Below are 20,532 nucleotides of genomic sequence, written 5' to 3'. Positions count from 1 at the left end.
GTTTTATGCCAGTTTAAGCATGCTTTCCACTAGGCTACATCTGTGTGTTGCTGAGTCAATGTGGGTTGCTTGGCAACTATTCTGCTTAATGTCAATGATGAACTACATTGCTTAGCAGAAGAAATATTATTTGTTATCTATGACGTATTGCTCTTTTTGTTGCTGACTGTTTATTTTATGAAACCTTGCCGGGTACTTTAGTATATATGTAGTAACCATTTTATGAAGGCCATGGTTTACAGTCATTTTGAACAGCTAAGGAGGTTTAACAACGCCCCTTAGCTGTTCTAAAATCACAGTAAACCACATCACAAACCACTACACTACAAATCAAATGTCCTGTGCCAGTAGGCCACAGAACTCAATTCCTAATTATTTCTTACTTACTTACCTTACTGTATCATTCATTCATTCGTTCGTTCGTTCGTTCGTTCATTCGTTCATTCGTTCATTCATTCATTAATTCGTTCATTCGTTCATTCGTTCATTCGTTCATTCGTTCATTCGTTCATTCGTTCATTCATGTCCTGTACTAGGAAGCTAGTCTGGAGCTAGGTGGGACTGCGTTTGAGACAGATGTCATCAATATGGGTAGGAGAAATAGGAGATATCCACTGCGGCCCCTTTCTAGTTCCCAGTGATAATTTTCTTAAAGGTTACCACAATGCCATTTACCTGAAGGGCAATTAGCTTGCCTAAATGCATTAGCCTTTGTAATTATGGCACTACAGTTTTCCCAGAGCTGCTGTATACGATTTGATGACCTGACGAAGATGTGACTGATACATCGAAACGTTGTCGCTTTTTTACTTGCACCCTGATAATAAAATAAGGGCTTAAACTGTCCTAGCTGCTCCAGTGCCTCCTGTAACCTGTCCTGCCTCTGAGATGCACCAGACTGGCCTGCCATAGAATGGAGGCGCGGTTGGAACTCCCTTATGCTGTATACAATCTTTGCCTATGTCCAGCTTTGAGTGTTTGTATAAACGGTGGTGGATCAGGGGTAGAGTGGCCAGATGGGAACTGCAAGGTTGCCAGTTCGAACCTGGGCTCCTCCAGGGTTAGTGTCGAAGTGTCCTTGAGCAAAACACTGAACTCTAATTGCTCCCGCAGATGGTGCCTTGCATGGTTTCCTCTGTCATCGGTGTATGAATGTGTGTGCGAATGGGTGAATAAAGAGCCTTGGATAAAGGTGCTATATAAATGCACCAAACATTGTGTAAACGGAAACGGTGAAGACAAAAGTGTGTAAGACCAAAGTGAGGACACAAATTGTGATTGGCAAGAATGAGATGATGTACAGTATGATGATAAGAGCACCCCTCACTTCATTGTGATTTTTGAGGGGCTTTTGTCCCCACACGTCTTGCCATTGACAATGAAAGGATGTCCCTCAAATATGACATAAATGTGTGGCGACACAAACATTAAATGCCATTGACAATGAAGGAAAAGTTTACGTCATATGTAGACATGCAAATCTGCTAACCAATCCCATGAATTCAGTTGTTCATGAGCTGATGTATGATGATGTATAATGAGAAAAGTGCCCCTCACTTCACACAGGTGTGATTTTAAATGTATACTATAGCAACCCTTAAAAGCCTACAGTGTTTCACTAGTTACTTGCGCAAGCAAAGCGCGCAAGTAATAGTTTTAGTCCAGGGCGATGTTTGATGCGTATGCGCCGTTCCAGCGTATGACGTAATGACTACTTGTGCTTGATATGGCAGTGGTGTCAGATTACAAACACCCCTATATATATGTATATATAGGGGCATTACCTTTAATCCTCCCGACACTAAAACATATCGTCATTACGTCACCATCGAAAACCAATTACACCCTGGCATTGGGTCCTTTAATCCACATCTTTATTACGTCATCATTGAGAGCTAGTTATACCAGTTATACCCTGACGTCATATGCTGCTACTAACATACGCATCAAACGGGCATACGCAAAGTAACCACAGTATACCGCTAATCAACTTACAAAATACATAAAGGCATTTCCTTTAATGCACCTGACACTGATCGACATATACGTCACCATCGAAAGCCGTCACTCATGCGTATGACATAATGACTACTGGGTCCTTTAATCCACATCTTTATTACGTCATCATTGAGAGCTATTATGCTTAAATAGAATTACCTTCATGTTCCTTCATGTTCTTCAACAGTTCTTCAACAGAAAAACATGAAGGTAATTCATGTTCTTCTTTCACAGAGAAGCTGAGATTTGACAGTTTGTAGCGGTCGACAGTACTTGCACGCTCTGCTTGCACACTATAGGCCATTTATGGCCTACTTGTGTGCAACAAGCAAGTAGGCACTCGACAGAGTGCAGTTCTAGTTATTCTTGGTAAATCTGTTTTTATTGAAATGTAATTTGTTAAAGAAACAAAAACATTACAGAGCGTCTTGATCACCAGGATAGTGTAAAAGCTCTTGCCAGGGAACCTCATAATTGACAAATGGGACATTTACACTTAGTACTTACTGTACTTTGGACTGTCCATCTGGCAGTAACATTGGCCTGAAAGTCTCCTCGACTCTCCAAAGTGCTCTTTAAGTATGACAAACACGTTGGTGATGGCAGGCCATCGGGCTGGCTACACCATGGACATTTGCTTGCATAATTAATCTGTTTCTGATTGCATTGGGGTTCACTGGTGGCACCATGGCCCGGCAGTGAAACATCCACAAAGCCAAATATGGGGCCACTAATTCCATCAGTGGAGCAATTACTAACTCCATGTTGCACCTTTTATAGCGCCCTTGATGTTCAAATGCATCTGGCCTATCAGGCACAACTTAACGCAGAATATAAATCTCATAATTGGCACACACCAACTGGCTTTTCTTTATCCCATATCTGATGTATACTGTCAGAGTGATTGAATGTTCACATATTTTTCTCTCTGTGCAGAAGGTCACGTAACAGCTTTGTGATCCTTGAAATTAAGTTTAGAGAAAACAAAACAGCCCCCAATAAGAGAAGGAAAAATAATACTGACTGGTGCAGGCCAGGGGGTCATGGGCTGCTTTGAGTGGATGTGACAGAGGTGAGGGAGGGTCACGTGTGCTTGTCTATATGAGAGTGTGTGCGTGCGTGTGCGGAAATGGTAGAAATAACCTCTTCCAATGGATCCAATGTAGTTAAGCTGTTGTTACTACTCTTAATTGGTTAAATAACTTAAAGATCACACGTACAGACTGAACCACTTTACAAGATATACATTTTTGCAGTGGAAACAAATAAGTTCTTGAGCTTTCTTGTGCCTGCCCCTTTGACAGTTGTATGAAGTTGTGTGCAGTTGTATGTTTTTGTGCATAGTCATTTTGAATAAATATGTAAAACTAGAAATGCACTCTGTCGAGCTACCAACTTGCGCTTTGCACACAAGTTAGCCTACTTGTGTGCGAGCAGAGTGCACAATTTATCTCTGACTCTTGTGAACTTAACGTCCCTTAACATACCGTATCAGCATCCATGGACTTTTTTAGTTATGTCAAATCTATTTAATTTGCCATAAGCAGAGTCCAATCAAGTTATTGAAACATCAGAGTTATATGTCTATTTAAATATCGTTCAAGATATCCACTGCAATGGGTTGTAAATATTTTAAGTTTCCTATATACGTTTGAAACTCAATGTCGGCCAATCAGGAACACCGTTTTCCGGAGCCAATCCAATTGGCCGAGGGGGCCACCGACATACGCAGCAACCTGCCAACTTGGGCTCTGATTGGCAGAGCGACGCCACCAAAAATACACAATCCCTGATTGAATTGGCCGAGCGACGCCACCAAAAATACACAATCCCTGATTGGCCGAGGGGGGCCACCAAAAATTCACAATCCCTGATTGGCCGAGGGGACCACCGACATACGCAGCCGAAAACAGTACTTGCACTCGGCTCACGCAAGTAATGACACGCGTGCGTGCGTGCGTGCGTGCGCCTTTCCAAGTGCAGGCTTGTGGGCAAGTGAGTGAAGAGTATGTAAAATGTGAAACCACTGTGCACTTCACTCATGTCTTGCCTGGTCAAAAGTGAGACGGATGGCAGGTGCAGCACCTGAGAGCAGCCTTCCTTACACACTGTCAGCTCCAGTCTCCACAGCCATCCATCTTCCCTGCCCTAGTGCCTCCCTCCCTGCCCACTGCCCCCTCAATGCCTGCTAACAAAAGCCCCAGTTCTGCTTCTTGCTTTCAAATACTTTTCTTCTTGCACCATCACAATTGGGCTTTCCTTAAAGTCAGTGGAGCAGGAGAAAGGGCTTGCGATAAGTCTTCTTGTTACTGTCACTTTTTATTAGTTAAAAACCCCTGACCCACTGAGCTCAACACACAAGGGATTTTTTCTTATCCGTTTTTCAGAAGCCATTACTAGATTAATAGTTCTTAATACACCAAATGTGTTGTAATGCTCACATCATTGATTGTCCCACATTGTAAATATTTCCCAGTATGGCTGAACAATAAAATAAAAATCACACCCGTGTGAAGTAGGGTTTAATACCGGGATCCCTGGATTCCGGGCTTCCCGGGTACAGGGCACGCAATTTCCCGCCAGGAAATGGCTTCGGGACCCGTCGTCCCGGAGGTTGTTGTTTCTTGTTAGAATATTCACTAAGGAGTTTTCACACAGTGCACGTTCTTTTGTGGTCAAATGTCCAATCTGAACCCTCCCATCATTTTCAATGTTTGATGATATTTATATGGAATTATGGATCACACTCAAGGGCTGCAACGGGAACGGGAGCCAGCGGGACCCAATGTAAATGTTGGCGGCACGGGCGGTATTTAAATACCTGTGGGCGGGCACGGGCGGTCAAGATAAAATCAGCGGGACTCCGCGAATCCTGCATCCTCCCACAATTAACCAGATACAGAGCTTATATACACTTTAGCAAAATATGAATTTCTGAGGAGAACGTATAATTTCCTGTCTGCGCTGGACAAGCACAGAGTCACTCTCTCCAGAACTGTATTGGACATCTTCAGTTGGACGTTCCTACAGGGATGAGGAATATATCCCACCCTATTCACATGGGCATGTTATAGCGCCACCAACAGGTGGATTTTTGTAAAACACATTTTTGGAACAAAATGCCTCAAATCATCCAATTGCCATCCAAGGCGTAAGAAGAAATGGCACCCTTTTCACATTGGCTTATTATAGCGCCACCAGGAGGCCACAACCTGTCCTGCCCGGGTGGAGACCTGTGCCCGGGGGTCACTTTTTTTGTTTATTATTGTAGACGTAGGAATACACTTATTCACTTATTCTTACATTCTCCTATTAATAATTACATATGACATTTTGAGAAGAAATTAGCAAACAATAAAGAAAGTAATATTGAAAGGCCAGAAAAAGCACAACTAATTAAATATATATTCTGCAGCTCCAGGCAAAATTATTATACATTTTTGGGCCAAAAATGGCTCTTTTGATAATAAAGGTTGCCTACCCCTGGGCTAGGGTGGCACGATATTGAAAAACATCATATCCTGATTGTGATATTGCCTTTTCTCATTTGAATATCGTATTTGGGATCCGAATTGTAATACTACATGTGGATACAGACTTTTCAACATTATTTCTTTTCAACATTTAGAAATATGCAATAACTGTGGGGAAGAAGGGAAATAGGATGCTTAGGTTTGGCTTAGATTTAATAAAAAGTGTAAGTATTCGCTGATGCAACCTGATTTGTGGGCCGGGAATTTTGCACAGCACAGGAATAGCCTCTTTGATTTGGCGACTGTATTAAACACCTTTCTCTCTGAGAAGAAAAGTTCAACCTTGCATTAAACATCGCTATAGGCACTTCTATGATTTTAAGTGGGTTTTTTTGTTTTTGTTTTTGCCTTTGCAGCCTCAGCCTTATGTATATTTGTACTATGTGAAGGAGTGTGCAACTTACATTTTAAGAATTGAAGATAAAAAAAAACGTTTCCACTGTGTACTATTCTGGAGGGTAAAGGGTATGTTTACTTCCATGTTTCATGCTGGTGTCCACATGCAGTGTGCTGCAGCCCCAGTTTGTTTTAATGAAGGACCTGAACTCCTCTCTACTCCTTTACCCCAGCGTGTCCTTGCCCAATATGTGCATCGCTTACACTGTCTCTAGGGAACCGTGTGACTGCTAACAATGGCCATGCCTAACCCTCTCCATTCCCTGTCGTCACTCTCACTAATCATTCACAGTATGAAGCCGGTCACCTTCATTCACAACAGTAGCACAAACAAAACACAAGACCAACTTGGTTTGCCTTTCATTTTCTGCTGTTACGGTTTAGAGTTCAAGGTGATTTGTGTGTCGCAGTATATGTGAACGGCATGTAAACTAGTTAAAAAAGACTGGAAAGTCATACAGTATGTGTGATTCATGCAGATAACAATCTGCTGATTTCTAGGAGTATAGTGCAGTGACATGATGCCACTGTGTTATCTCAAACTGTTTTTGTTGTACAGTATGTCAGTGGCTGTAATGCAAAAACCTTCATGTCAAGGTTAGTGGAACCTTGAGCCCTTTATCTACTGTATATTGTCCTCACATGTATGTGGAATATCATGCAAATACATGTACACGTGCACAAACAAACAAACAAACACATACTGTATAAATACACTGAATACTTCCTTCCTCTTTATTGAATGACTTTGAGATTCCTCCCAACATTTCTCCCAGCATGCATGCACGCACGTCGCACGTACATACGTACGCCATGCCCCCACAAACACACACAATTACCCAAGAAGAAGTGCTCAGTGTCAGATGGATGTTTCCTGTATCGTGGTGTAAACCGCCTCAGGGACTCATAATACATTCAACATTGTTTTACAGCCACAATGTTTACCTCAATCATTCAGAGATAAACCGACACGGCTTTGTATGCCAAAGAAAAGTAAGAAATGACATGGGTGGTTGTTTTCCTTTGCCATTAGAAACAACTTTACTCAAGTTCATTTATTTTGGGCTCCAGTTAATTTATTTATTTAGGCTGCAGACTACAGTAAGAAAGCGGTGATAATTAGTGATGAGTTTCTGCCATTTTATATGCACAAAAAGAATCTTCAGAGGCCTGGACAGGAACTTTGCATATGTCTCAACTCCCTGGCCTTGTCTTGATCGTAAGACTTGTACTTACAGAAGAATAGCTCATTAACATCATCCTGCATGCTATTTCTACTTTGTCCACTGGGACAGTGTGCATGTTCAGCTGCATACTGATTACCATTTACAAATGAGAGACCAAAAAGTCTTACAGGCCATTAGTACAGTATGAATAACTGTGTGCATGGCCATTACAAAGAGATTCTCTAGTCTCTCCTTCAATTGAAATGTTATCTCCTCTGTAATGAAATATTTCCTGTGGGGGGGGGAACTTGCTCTGTGAACAGAATGGTCTGTGATTGACTGTTCTTCTAAGTCTGTGCAACGAGAAAAGTTCATGGCCCCATGTAGTCTATGCCTGTGTTAATACGGCTGTGAGGGCAATGGAAGACTTATCAATTGGAAATTGTTGATGGATTTATTTAACAACTTAAACCCTATGGCCTAACGGCAATAGATGATCTAGAAGCTCAAAAGGCTGATTTGTGAGCTTGTATGTCGGCTATTTTCACATACTGTAATTGCCTATTTTTGCCTATGTTCACCTACTATAACGTCAGAATAGGCATCCCACCTTTTTTGAGGGGCGCCAGCCCCTCCAACGCCTGGCTTTGTGTGCCTCCCGTGGCATCATGTGGGTGGACAAGTCTGTGGACTCATTTCTTCCATACAAACTTTCAGGTCAATGGCAAAAGACGTCATGCATGTGATATACCTCCGTGGCTTCGTCATACATGTTCACATTGATAAAAGGCGATTCACACAGGTGTGATGATTGAGGGGTGCTAGCCATAGAGCTATAAAGGATAGAGACCGAACCGGAGCGCTAGCCCCGCCCCCAAGCTATTCATTTCAGTGGAAGTTGCTCAGTGGCGTTTTGAAGCACCCGGAAGACTGCCGGAAGTATAATTATAACTCAATGGCTTGAGCGAGCCGAAGTTTAGCCTAGCCCCTAGGCTTACGCACGTGACGTCATGAACGTCCGTCCACCTCCATTAAAGTGCTGCAATTCCACATTTCGCCAGTAGGTAGTGGCATCTTCAACGTTGGATAGCCTTACTGGGGGCTTGGTGCTAGCCCCTCCAATGCATGGATTGTGAAGATTATTACATCATAGCCAAGTCTATGATATTTTGAATGTTTGTTAAGAGCTTTTATGTCGTAAATCGTTTGCCAGCCAAGTCTATGGACTTAAATGTCTGTTTAGGGCACTAATTGACGACGTAAGACGTCATGTGGCCGATATAAATACACTGAGTGCCCCTCACTTCACACAAGTGTGATTTTTAGGAATAGCTTGGATGAATAATAGACTGAATCACCTACATCCTTTGAATTGTCCACATTGAAATTGCTTACTTATTTAATCATCTTCGTGCTGGATAGCACAAGGCCTTCACCAATGAATGCCAATGCTGTCTGTCTACTGCACTTGGCCCCAGGTCTATCCAAGTTCTTTAATTTCCTTCTCCACTTCACAGATCTTGTCCATGCATGTCTCTTTGGGTCTGCCTCCTTTTCTCTTCCCCATCTCCATCTCATGGCTACCCTTGGGAGGGCACCTGGGTTCGTTCTGCACATATGTCCAATCCACATACACCTTCTGAGCTCGATGGCACTAGACAGTGGGGTCAGGCCTGTTCTCAAGTCTTCATTGCAGACTGTTGTGACATCTTGTCTGAAACATGTCCAGCTTGTGACAGATGGCCTGTGTAACTTTCCACGACTCTGCCCCATACAGGAGAACCCCAAGGACATTGCTCTTGAAACTTAATTTTTGTGCTGATCTTTGATGATCTCCATATGGTCTTCAATATGGCAAAATCTCCCCTTGCCTTAGAGATCCAACTCTGAACATCTGCCCCTGAATCTCTGTCTGTTGTTAACTTACTGATCAGACACTGTAGGTGAATTCCTGAACCTCCTCCACAGTATTGTTAATGATGATGAGGGTTGGACAGATTTGGGGTTTAACTTCATCAGTTTAGTCTTGTCACAATCTGTTTGCCGTAAGTTAGTAAATCTTCTGTTTTACTTGATATGTCCTGGTGGTGATAACAAGGCTAACAAGGTAATGTCACATTGAAGTTAGCAGTCAGTAAACATCATTTGAATTCTAACAATATATCAGTGTAACTCACATTCTCAAACTCACTCAGTGCCACAGGACGCCTTTGGACACCTCCCCTTTATTGTAACTCCAATACATGTATACTTGTTTAGTTGTTCACTAACAGTGAAAATAATAAACATTGATCTGAAACTGGTTTACATTGAACACATGACATTTTACCGTTGTACTGTTTTCTGACCTTTTTCCTTCTTGACTTTTTCACAGAGCAACAGTGAAGAAAGGTGTGACCTTTCGCACAGCGAGGGCCAGCAACTCATTGCAGTGGGACATCACACTGGATATGGCAGCAGATGGAACCATCTCTGTGATATGTCAGAGGAAGACCCCCACACCTGGAAAAAGGCATGTGTCTGTTCTATAGGGGGAGGGCATAGTGACACATTCGGTAGGATTTTCTGCCTACAGGTATACGCTACATGCCTGCCAGTCTGTAGTTCGTAGGTTGGCTTGTCAGTGACGCTGGTGTGTACACTGTCACTACAGTATACCATTTTCCATCTCTCTACTATCTTTGACTTGATGATACTTTAGTCACACAACATCTCTCGTGTATTTCCTGGAGGGGGGAAGCTCCCCTCGACTCCTCCCACGATGCGCTGCACTATACGCACCACTCTCTGCAGTGCTTTGCGTTCTGGTGCAGTTCCCGAACCAGGCAGTGGTGCAACTCGTCAGAACATTCTCGATGGTGCTGCTGTAGAATGTAGACATGCACGTTAGTTAAGGTGCGAGAAAAACACAAAACCAAAAGTCCCCGCGCTGTACATGGGATTAAGGTGCAAAGTGTCAGCTCGGGTCAACCGCATGATCCACATAAAGTAAACTGGCACTGGTATAATCCGAAGGTAGGACCATGAGAAAGAGCAAAAGAAAAAGCCCAAGTCACTGTCCCTGGTATAATCCACAGGCAAAAGTCTGTATAGTCACATGTAACTATAATAGCGCCATGATTTTTCTCAAGGTACAAGGTACATTTATTTGTGTTGCAGATTTAACCACATGAGCCCTAGCCTGAGCTAACGTGTTAAGTTTCTGGTCTATAGGGGTGGGTCGCGGCTGAGATTTGCGCACGCCCTGATTGGATCTCACCGATCTGTCCGTCAGCCCTGGCCACTCCTCTCCCACCTAGTGAAGCGCTACGTCACATAATTTGGAGCGTTGACTCCCACTTCTAGACCAAGGCAGCCAATGTGTTCCTCCAGGCTTTCAATTTTCGCGCAGACGAAATGAAAGCCTGGGTATCGAGGCTAGATGAGCCCTAGCTAGCGTCCCTATTCTGGGTAAAAAATAGCAGACTCCAAGCTCACAACTTCTCGTGGCTTGTTGTGAGCTTGTGGATTGGCTATTTTTGGGAAAGACCCTTGGGGGACCCTATGTATATAGGTTTTAAGTTAATACTTAAAACATAGTGTGCTGCTAATAAAATGCTCTTTCTGCTGAACGATAGTCAGCTTTTCATGCCGGAGAAGTACCGTATACTATTCACAGGAGAAATTTGTATTGCCAGTCTATTTTACCAACAGAATGAGCACAGTGGAACGATAGCATTCTCCATAATAAAGAAGCAGTTATACCAGAACTGTTAGCATACAATAGTTTAATATGCACTTTTTATTTGAATAGTATAATTGTCCCAAATTTGAGCTCTAAATGTAAGCAAAAATCTAAAGTTGGTCGCAAAACAAGTGTAAATAGGATAGTAACTCCAGTGTTGCTTGTGCCGTTGGGAAATCATTAGATGGAAGAAATAACATACCTTATATAGAACAGCTGAACTGAGCTGATTTGAGGTCCTAAATGTATTATATAAAGCCTTTGCTCAGTGGCACTAAACAACATCTTTGTAGGTTACAGAAAGTAAAACATTTATGTTCACTTCTTTAAGACGGTGAACATGAATCTTATTCTTGCATCATTGCAAGGATAAGCATAAATAACTGGGTCACTCATCACAGTACACTACACTCCTGAAAATGTGAAATAATAATTATAAAGTAGTTGCCTATTTCAGCTGAAACATTTTTGAGGGACTAAAGTTGACTACGGATAAGCGGTTGAAGATGGGTGATGGATGGATGGATAAAACATCAAAAAGCAATGGATGCACAGACAGTTGTTTTAACCGTTCACTGAGGATTAAGACATTGCTTGCCAAAGCCACTTTTTGGTAGCATATTCTTTTTCTCAAAGGCAGTTAGACAAATACAGTATGTCACAGAATTACCTAGCATAACGGTACCTATTCCAGACAATACCCTTCAGACATGTCATAATAGGTGAAAATCCATCTAAAATAGCCGGATAGATCGACTATTTTCGTTAGAGATTTGGGACTCTGCTACAAGAGACTTGGGTCCAAATAATGGCGTGGCTTTACGTTGATCTCACAGCCACGCTATAAAAAGGAGGGTGCCAAGTACAGATCCTGTGGGGACCCGGGTCCATAGGGTTTAATTGGTTACAGACTCAGAGGGTGTTTCATGTGTTTTTTGTCTCTCTGGTCCTAGCAATACTAAAGCACTAAGAATTATAGCTGTATATCTGACTGTAGTGCACATTAAAACCTTTTTTATTCTCTGTCACAACAGCTTGCTTTGGATCTTCAGACACAATGCTGCCACTTATAGATAGAGTGCTGGCCATAAGCCAGCTGTGTAAGCACAATTCTCCTGCTGTCTTCACTAGAATGACCGTGTGTCACCCACTCACCCCCCTATTCATCGGATCAGATTAAAATGGGAATATCTGTGTTAATGCATGCTTAAAAGGGATATGTACATGCTTATCGGAAATGAACATGTCATGTTTTGATACTTGACCAGAAGACCATTATGTTGTAGTCTTTATCTCATTGCAATATGTTGAGATTATTTAATTAAGTAAAATCTCTGTTTTGCCCTACAATATTAATAATTATTATGTAGTGTTATATATTAAAATTGGCAGCAATGCAAGGCACCAACCTGCACATCGGGAGAAATGAGGGGTTCAGTAGGGGTTCAGAGTCTTGCTCAAGGACACGTCGACACTAACTTGACCGATGCAGACATGCATGTAAGTGCATGTGCTGCATAGTGGCTCTAACTCTAGATGTACGCGGCCCGAACCTCTAGTTAATGGCAGTGCATGAAAGCGGAAGTAACTGAACAGTGAATTCCCAACCTAAAATAATAACAGACTAACATAGTATGATATTTTAAGGGATTTGCTGGCTGGATACTGTACATTGTAAGCACAATATTATAACAATAGACAGTACAGACATGGCCTTCCACCATGTAGTTAGTGGCAGTGTGTCCTGGGTATCTCTGGATTTTTATGTTGCATCAATAGAATCATAAAATCGAGGTATTGTCACTGAGTGGCCTATTTGTTTAATGCATGCAGGCTGCTTGCATCACCCCAGGCATCTGTTGTCAACAGGAACCAAACCAACATGGCACAGTTCAGCTCCATTTTTTTTATTTTTTTTTATATATATTTTATCCCACGATTTTGTAACCCATTTTTCACCCCTGTGCCAATCATCTACTGTGATCCTGGGCTCTACACACCCTCCGCCAACCTGGGGAGAGCAACGGACTTAACTCATGCTCCCTTCATGCCTGAGTGTCCAAGTTGCTCCTTTACACCTGACAGGGGGGAGTTTCCCTGGTTGGACGTAGCGCGTGGAAGGAACACGTTATTCCAACCAGTTCCTTTCCCCTCCATCAGGCGCCCCGGCTGGCCAGGGGGAGGCAGTTTAGAGACCAGGATTACTGCATGTTTTTGTGAGGGTATCTACCCTAGGGGACACGGGGAGAACATGCAAACTCCACACAGAAAGGCCCTTTCGCCAACCCCGCCTTCGGGTATGGGCACTGATGACGCGGAGGAGGAAACACGCCGCCAGCACCCACAGTGCCCCGAGCGGGAATCGAACCCAGCACTACCAACTGTGCCACCGTGCCCCCCTCAGCTCCGTTTTTGTCACCACTGAGATTGCATGTTCCTTCCTCACAAAATTACCTAATCTTCCCACCTCAAGGTCAACTACATGTAGTACCATCTCATTCAAATGGCAGGCAGAAAAATCTGTTCCTATTTTTCTGAACATATATAATGTACTTTATTTATGTACGTCTATGCCACGCCTGGACGGCTGGCATAGACATCCGGGCACCTAGGCTGCTGATACAGCATGTCGTGGGTTCGAGTCCCCGAGTGTCTACTGTACACTCTAAGGCAAAAATCTATTTAAAAAAAGAAAGGAAAGTGACAGTATATCAGTACTGATATTTACATATGGTACATTTCAAAGCATATACATACATAGTACTGAAAGCACAGTACTGTTGAGTGAAATACCAGGTTTTACCTGTGTAGTTAAAATACCAGTATTTGTTTTGTAACCCGCTATTATGCTGCTCACCACCAGGCTTGACGGCAGTCTGCTGGAGGTGCTTCAGATGGATTTTGAGGTGGCCGAGTTGAGCAGTCCTCTTGACAGCCAGGTGATCGTATGGAAGCTGGAGCTACCTCCCGGATCCAAGGATGGAGTGAAGACAGAAGGACCCATGAGGATCTATACAACCCAGAGAGACTTTGTAGGCCTGGCCCCTCTCGTAATGGTGAGTATACAGCCAGATCAGCAGCATCATATACCAACTATTAATAACATCTGTGTCTGTATTGAAGTGGGGGAGGAAATGTTTCCAATAATATTATATGCTTTAATTTCATCCTTTGAGTCGTTGCATATGAATGTATAATTAAAATGCACTTTGTTGTGATTCCTGTCTGGTATCTTAACACACTGAAGGCTGATCATTAGGATTATTTGGTAAATGGGTTCTATTTTGAGGTAGGGAAATTGACCTTGTGTTGTCAACTGTCAGATTGCTGATGCCTCTGTTCTATTTTGTTCCGTTCCATTCTGCCATGTTTTATGTGGTCACCCATGTTTTCTTACAGCACCAATTGGAATCTGAGAAATCTGACTGATCAAATTATATCTTCCGATTTAGGGCAGCCGCAATATTGTAAAGCAAAAGGTGTGTCCACAAGCTTGTAGTTAAGCTATTTTTGCTATTAGTGAAAATGTCTAAAAAAAAATAATCTTAGAACATTTTTGTGAACATTTTCCCCTATAACAACCATACTGTTTCAAATACTTCATAAAGCTAACAATGTTTTGTGCAGACCAGCTCTGAATTTGAGTAACTTTGATCATATATTGATGCAACAAATGTTTATATGTAATCATTTACATGACGACTATACCATACCATACCATCTTTATTTATATAGCACATTTTAAAACAACAACGTTGTACCAAAGTGCTTTACAGTAAAACATAAAAAAACCACTACTTCATTGAAAAACCACAAAACAACCACAAACAACATGCACAGTGTCACATTAAACATTGAAACATCTCATACTGTGCTTGGACTATATACAGTATCTCAGTTGATAAGCTACTGGCTGTGTGCCAGGAGCAGTGCTGCGTGCTGCATTTCCATTACAGTATAGCTTGAATGAGACCGCGCTAGTTTGATTTGTGATATAAATTTGACATGGTTCATCTCTCCTGGCGACTGGAGGCTGACCTCAGGCTGAAGGCCAAACATGAGGCTATTTGATGGTGAGCCAGGGGGAACATTAGCTCGGTCTGATCACTATTTAGCCTTAATGAATGAAGTACTGAAACGGCTGCTGCTGCATAGTATAATTGGCAGAGATATCTGCTATACATAGTACCAGTGGGGATTTTGATTTCAAAGGTGGGCAGAAAAACAATAAGAAAGTTGCGTACAAATCTCTGCCAGGAGACATGCCCCAATAATACTTACACTGTCTGATGCACAAATATCAAAACTCTGTGAACATCTGTGTCTGTCTGTGTCCAAATGTACAAACATTTCAAAAGAAGACTAGGAGATTGCTTAAAAATCTGTCCTCCATTTTTTGTCGGGAGATAACATCATGCATGGCCTCAACACCCTGAATGTCTGAACAGTGAAGAGCTGATATGCAGCTTTGTTTTGTACAATTTGAAGCTTGTGCAAATCTCTTTTTGTTGCACTTGACCACCCCACCAAACAATAGTCAAGATGAGACAAAGCCATTTCTTGTAAAACCTGCCTGGTTGAGTGGTCTGTCAGGAAATAGGCACACCTCCTAATGACAGACACTGCTCTCTCTATTTTAGCTACATCTTCAAAGCTATAACCTTCTTTGGAGAGAAGCGACTCATTCCTAAATGCATAATTCAATGTTCAATATCTCCTGTCAATTTTAGGTATTCTGTGGAAAAGGGATAGTGAAGCATGTGTTTGATTAAATAGCTGTGTTTACATAGAAATCCAAGTTTACCATCTGGTTATTTGTTATGCCTTTCAATTCAAGCCACCTGTCTATTTTCATGTGTAATTAGACTACTGCTCTCTGTGCAATGCATGCTGCACTCGTTGATTAATATATTGGTTTTTTTTTAAAGCCGGCCCGCGCATCACTAGTCAGTAGTATCACGTCAGTATCATGGTTAGTCATGGTCAGTAGTATCACGTCAGTATAATGGTGGTCAGTATCATGTCATACCTGCTAGCTCACAGACGGCTGAATTACCTTTCCACTCCAGTTGGGACTCATTCACCAAAAATCTCTACAGGAAACATGTCGCATTCCCTGGTCCTTTTTCCGTACTTGCACTCCATTTTAAAAAAGCATTTTCTGCTTGGCTTGTATTTCTTTACTAAGCGCTTCATAAATATACATGAATCTAAGGACACAGAAACGTGTGGCATTGGGAAGGTGTAATTACTGTAAAATTGGCATTCTCTGTCTGCATTTCAGCTAATTCTAGTGCTGATCTCTCACTCGCTGAATGCAAACCCACGCCATGGCATGAAACTGATATTGTATAGGTCAGACGCCTAAAATGTAAATATGTAACATGTAATTACATGGTAAGTAATTTTCATCACCCTCAGCCTTTCCTCGGAATTTCATTTACTATTCCTGATTCTCTTGGTCTCTCTGCAGGACACAGAGATTATAAACACCGCTGTATTAACTGGGAAGAGGGTAGTGGTGCCTGTGAGGACAGTAGCAGTGGAGGAGGATGGAGCAGTCACTGACGTGTCTGACTACACAGATTGCAGCTCTTCTGATGAAGATGTCCTCAAGGTAGGATTTAGTACAGGTCCTGCCGGGGTTTACACTTTACACATAAACCTATTATAGCGTCTCTTTTCAGCGTCTCCGCAGTGGAATCTTTTTTTGCAGATGGGTTCCCAGATGATCTCCAGATACTGCTCATTACTGTGAACAAATCTGTCAATCTATTTCAATCCACTGATATCAATGGTAAACTATTTCACAATAAATGCGCTTGGCTCTTGGACAATAAATTGGTAATAGCATGTTGCTGTCAAACATAGTGTCTGCAAACATCTAAACACTAGTTTGGATTTAATCTCAACTGCATCCTTTGCAAACCTCTGAGATATCACAGTTTGTGCTTCACAGAACTGTGACCAAATGTCCAATCACTAAGAAGTGGAAAGAGAAAATTGCTTTAGCCACCTGTAAATGGTGGAATTCTGGATGTCTGTGTGCAGTCAGTCCAGCCCTAAAGGCTGATTTATGCTCCAGCAACAAAGATTTGTTGCTATACAAAAACCAAAACACTATTGTTGAGCAGCACGTCACACAACAGCAGTGCTGGAAACGTTTTACTTATGTAATAAAGTACATACAGCAATGTATATATACTCTGTTGTAGTACAGACCCGTGTTCAAAATGTACTTCATTGAAAGTACATACAAGACATCAAAATATACTTAAAGTAAAAGTAGGCTCATTGTGCAGAATGTCGCATTTGACAAGTTCAAATCTATGAAACAATCTTTTGAAAATAGCCGAAGTACAGCACTTTAGTAAATGTACTTAGTTACTTTGTTGCTGAGGCATTAAACCTAACTTATACCTCGTCGTATTACTGTCACTTGCAGAAAATGTATTTTCAGCCGCAGGTGATGTCGGCCATACTATGAAGCATAATAAGAGTAAATTCGGTATAAAAATAACAGAATGCTCCTGAGGGGGGGTAGTTGGCTGCTACAGGGCAAAGAAGTTGTACCAAAGTCAACTCTCCTCCCCCTCCTTTTCCCCCCAAACAGTGAAACAAACTGAGTACGCACCAGTGACCTTTCCCATCAACCATACCCACTACAATCGTCAGATATTGAGCTGACCCACTTGCCAGACCTGACCTCAATGTTCATACAGTACATCACTGCCTCCATCCACTAACATTGCCCTGTTTTTTCTGTGAACCTATGAGGACAGCTGAGCTGTATTTACTGATGGATTTGAAAGCAAGGGGAAGCAAATACCAGTGGCTCCTGATGTCAAAGGGCTTGAATGTATTTATCCAAGGTTTGTGAGAAGCAGCTCTCTTCATATTTTCCTGTTAAACCACTCCTTAGGCTTTCACACACACACACACACACACACACACACACACACACACACACACACACACACACACACACACACACACACACACACACACACACACACAAACATCGGTTTGAGGGAAAAGGAAGTTGCCGTCTGTTGCCTGTCGACTACAAAACAATACTACAACATGACGTAACGATATCATCCACTGCCGACAGGATCATATACCCTAAATGAAATGGTGCCAAGAGAATGGCTACATGCGACAGTAATTTGTAACTTTAATTTTTGTAGAAGAGGCAAACTAATATAATATTGTTTGTACCGTTTGCTTTGATTGAATAATTGATTGAACACGATTTGATTTGGCTGTGTTCTAAATTAAAATAAAAGTGTTAGTGTTGATTACCGTGTATTAATCTAAACTAACACTAAACTAATACTACTATACTAATAATTACAGTACAATAATGTTTAAAGTTCACACATGTATACAAATAAACAGTCCAACGGCATAAACAATATTAGTTTACCTCTTCTACAAAAATAAAAGTTGCTGTCGCGCATGCCAAGCTGTCATTCTCTTGTAGCTATTATATATCGTACTTGACTTGTATTATTTACTTATTTCCCACCACGGAGTAACCTCGCGCAGCAGAATATCCAGCTCGGTAGGCCAATCAGAGGCAGGCGGGGCGTTACCATGTCTATGCTCGGACGTAGAAAGAAATCACGCAGGGATGTTACGCCTCCTCTGACACACATGGAATCGCCTGCTGCTTATTTTCATCTGCCAATGAGGATCCTCACCAGGAGGACATGGCGTGTGAGGTGGAATACGGTACCCTATTGGGCTCAGTTCAGCACCCCCGCTGACTCCCCCCTGAGGAGTCCCTGGTGCAGCTACAAAGACTCCTCGGATGGATGCCTGGCAGAGGATTCTGCCTCTAGTCTCCGTGGTGCCTCACCCGAGTGCTTTCAAGTTTATTTCACTCTGTTTTGTATACATGTCATCATGTTTTGACTCTGTTTGACTTGTTTTATTTGATTTATTTATTTATTCGTTTTTATGTGAAGCACTTTGTAACATACTGTATAAATTATTATTATTTTTGTTATTATTATTATCATTATTATTATAATATTACGAAATCGTTACATTATGATGAGGTTTTCAAAACCATGTAAGTCTAATTTATTAAGAGAAAATGGATGTCAAGGAGTGTTATTATATGATCCATTCACTCTACACTCTACTAGTATTTTGTTGTTCTCAGATAACCTTTGTGTTTGCTGACCAGTTCTCAGCATCAGTCACAAAAGAATCCCTTTAATCTTCTTAGCCTACCAGCTTGACCGGGATGTTTTCTCTGTTGGTGTGACTGAGGGGTCTCATCTCTGCCAGTCATAAATGGGGTAGATTAATCGACGCTTCACAGAATGACGTCCTTAAGCTTGAGATATACTTGGTTGCACGTCGTGTCGCCCACCGAAAATAGCTACAAGCTCACAACCCATGCTCACAATGTGTCGCTGCAAAAGTTTAATCTGGAGTGGTGGAATGGCTTTCATACCGTGTATGACATGGAAGGCCTTTCAAATGTGTACGAGTGTTGTTTTTGCAATACACATCAAGATCTGTCAGATTTTTTACTAAGATTGGCATAAAAAGTTTGCAGGAGTGGCTCGTTTTGAACAAAATGAATCATGAACGCAGCGTCTGATTGCCGTGAAGCCTTGCACGCACATTCCCACTAGGCCGAGGAACAAATGCCACCCTTTTCACATTGGCCTATTATAGCGCCACCAGCAGGCTGGTTTTTGTACCGGGTGTACACCAGGGCCTATCTCTATAGTCATGTGATCTGTGGGGTCTGAGCACCCCCAGTTGTCATTGAGGGGGTTCCAGGTGGTCCCTACTGTAGCTAAATGATTGATAGTTAGAAACCAATGGTCCCTTACAGGTCTGTAACTCAGAGTGTACAAATGGACCACTACATTTCCATTTGGTTCAATGTGTAGACTTGGGGGCAGACACCTTTAAGTTTCAAGATGTGAGTTAAATATCTACCTATTCTTTGTCCTTTCCAGGGACACATTTACTCTTGTATAGATTTAGTGGGCGTGGTTTGCTGGATCCACTGAAAACTCTCCAATTAATTTATCCGATAGAGATTTACAAAAGTATTTATAAATTATTGTAAGCCTAGAATCAAGCCATACAGGATCCTGGTGACGTATGACCATAAAACTATATCATTGAATATGTAATTATGATATATTACATTTAATAAATACCCTTTGTTTAGTGTTTTTCATTTAAACATTTTCACAGAATCAAGGGTTTTATGGTCATGACTCACCAGGATCCTGGATGCCCTGATTCTAGGCTTAAAATAATTGATATAAATATTTTTGTAAATCTCACGCCCACTGCTCTATAGCACCTTTACATTGAGTCTATTTTATTATTTTATCTCTGTTACTCAAATGTGTTACTCGTTGTAAAAAATATAATAAATTAATCAAAGAAAAGTAGGCCTATCAAATGTGGGTACGTGGTCTAATGCATATCAAACTGGGAAAAAAAATGAAACAAAAAACAAACAAAGATAATCACCCTAGGCCAGTGGTTTTCAGTCTGAGAACTCCCAGGGGTCCTCTAGGGGTCCCAGGGGGTCCCCAACAAAATGTGTTAATATAGCATCGACATCAGTTAATATAGCATCAAGATCCGTTTCACCACTTTAACACTACATCAGGCTATAACAAATAGCCATCTACAAGTTCACAACGAATTGCAATGACCAAAAATGACC

General features: G+C 41.7%; 1 protein-coding gene across 1 annotated transcript in view; it reads left to right on the top strand.

Annotated features, from left to right (window-relative positions):
* Positions 1 to 20,532, top strand: part of LOC308316621 (transmembrane protein 132D) — a gene marked incomplete at its 3' end in the record, with an annotated part of 33,495 nt that overhangs the window by 9,046 nt on the left and 3,917 nt on the right. The window contains exons 3-5 of the mRNA XM_080765314.1: positions 9,468 to 9,605; positions 13,681 to 13,873; positions 16,291 to 16,434. Of these exons, the coding sequence (XP_080621440.1) occupies positions 9,468 to 9,605; positions 13,681 to 13,873; positions 16,291 to 16,434 (475 nt within the window). The remainder of the gene's footprint in view (positions 1 to 9,467; positions 9,606 to 13,680; positions 13,874 to 16,290; positions 16,435 to 20,532) is intronic.

The sequence above is a fragment of the Protomyctophum bolini genome (assembly GCF_963924005.1).
Source record: "Protomyctophum bolini genome assembly, chromosome: 6".
NCBI lineage: Eukaryota > Metazoa > Chordata > Actinopteri > Myctophiformes > Myctophidae > Protomyctophum > Protomyctophum bolini.
This window is presented reverse-complemented; position numbering and strand designations above follow the sequence as displayed.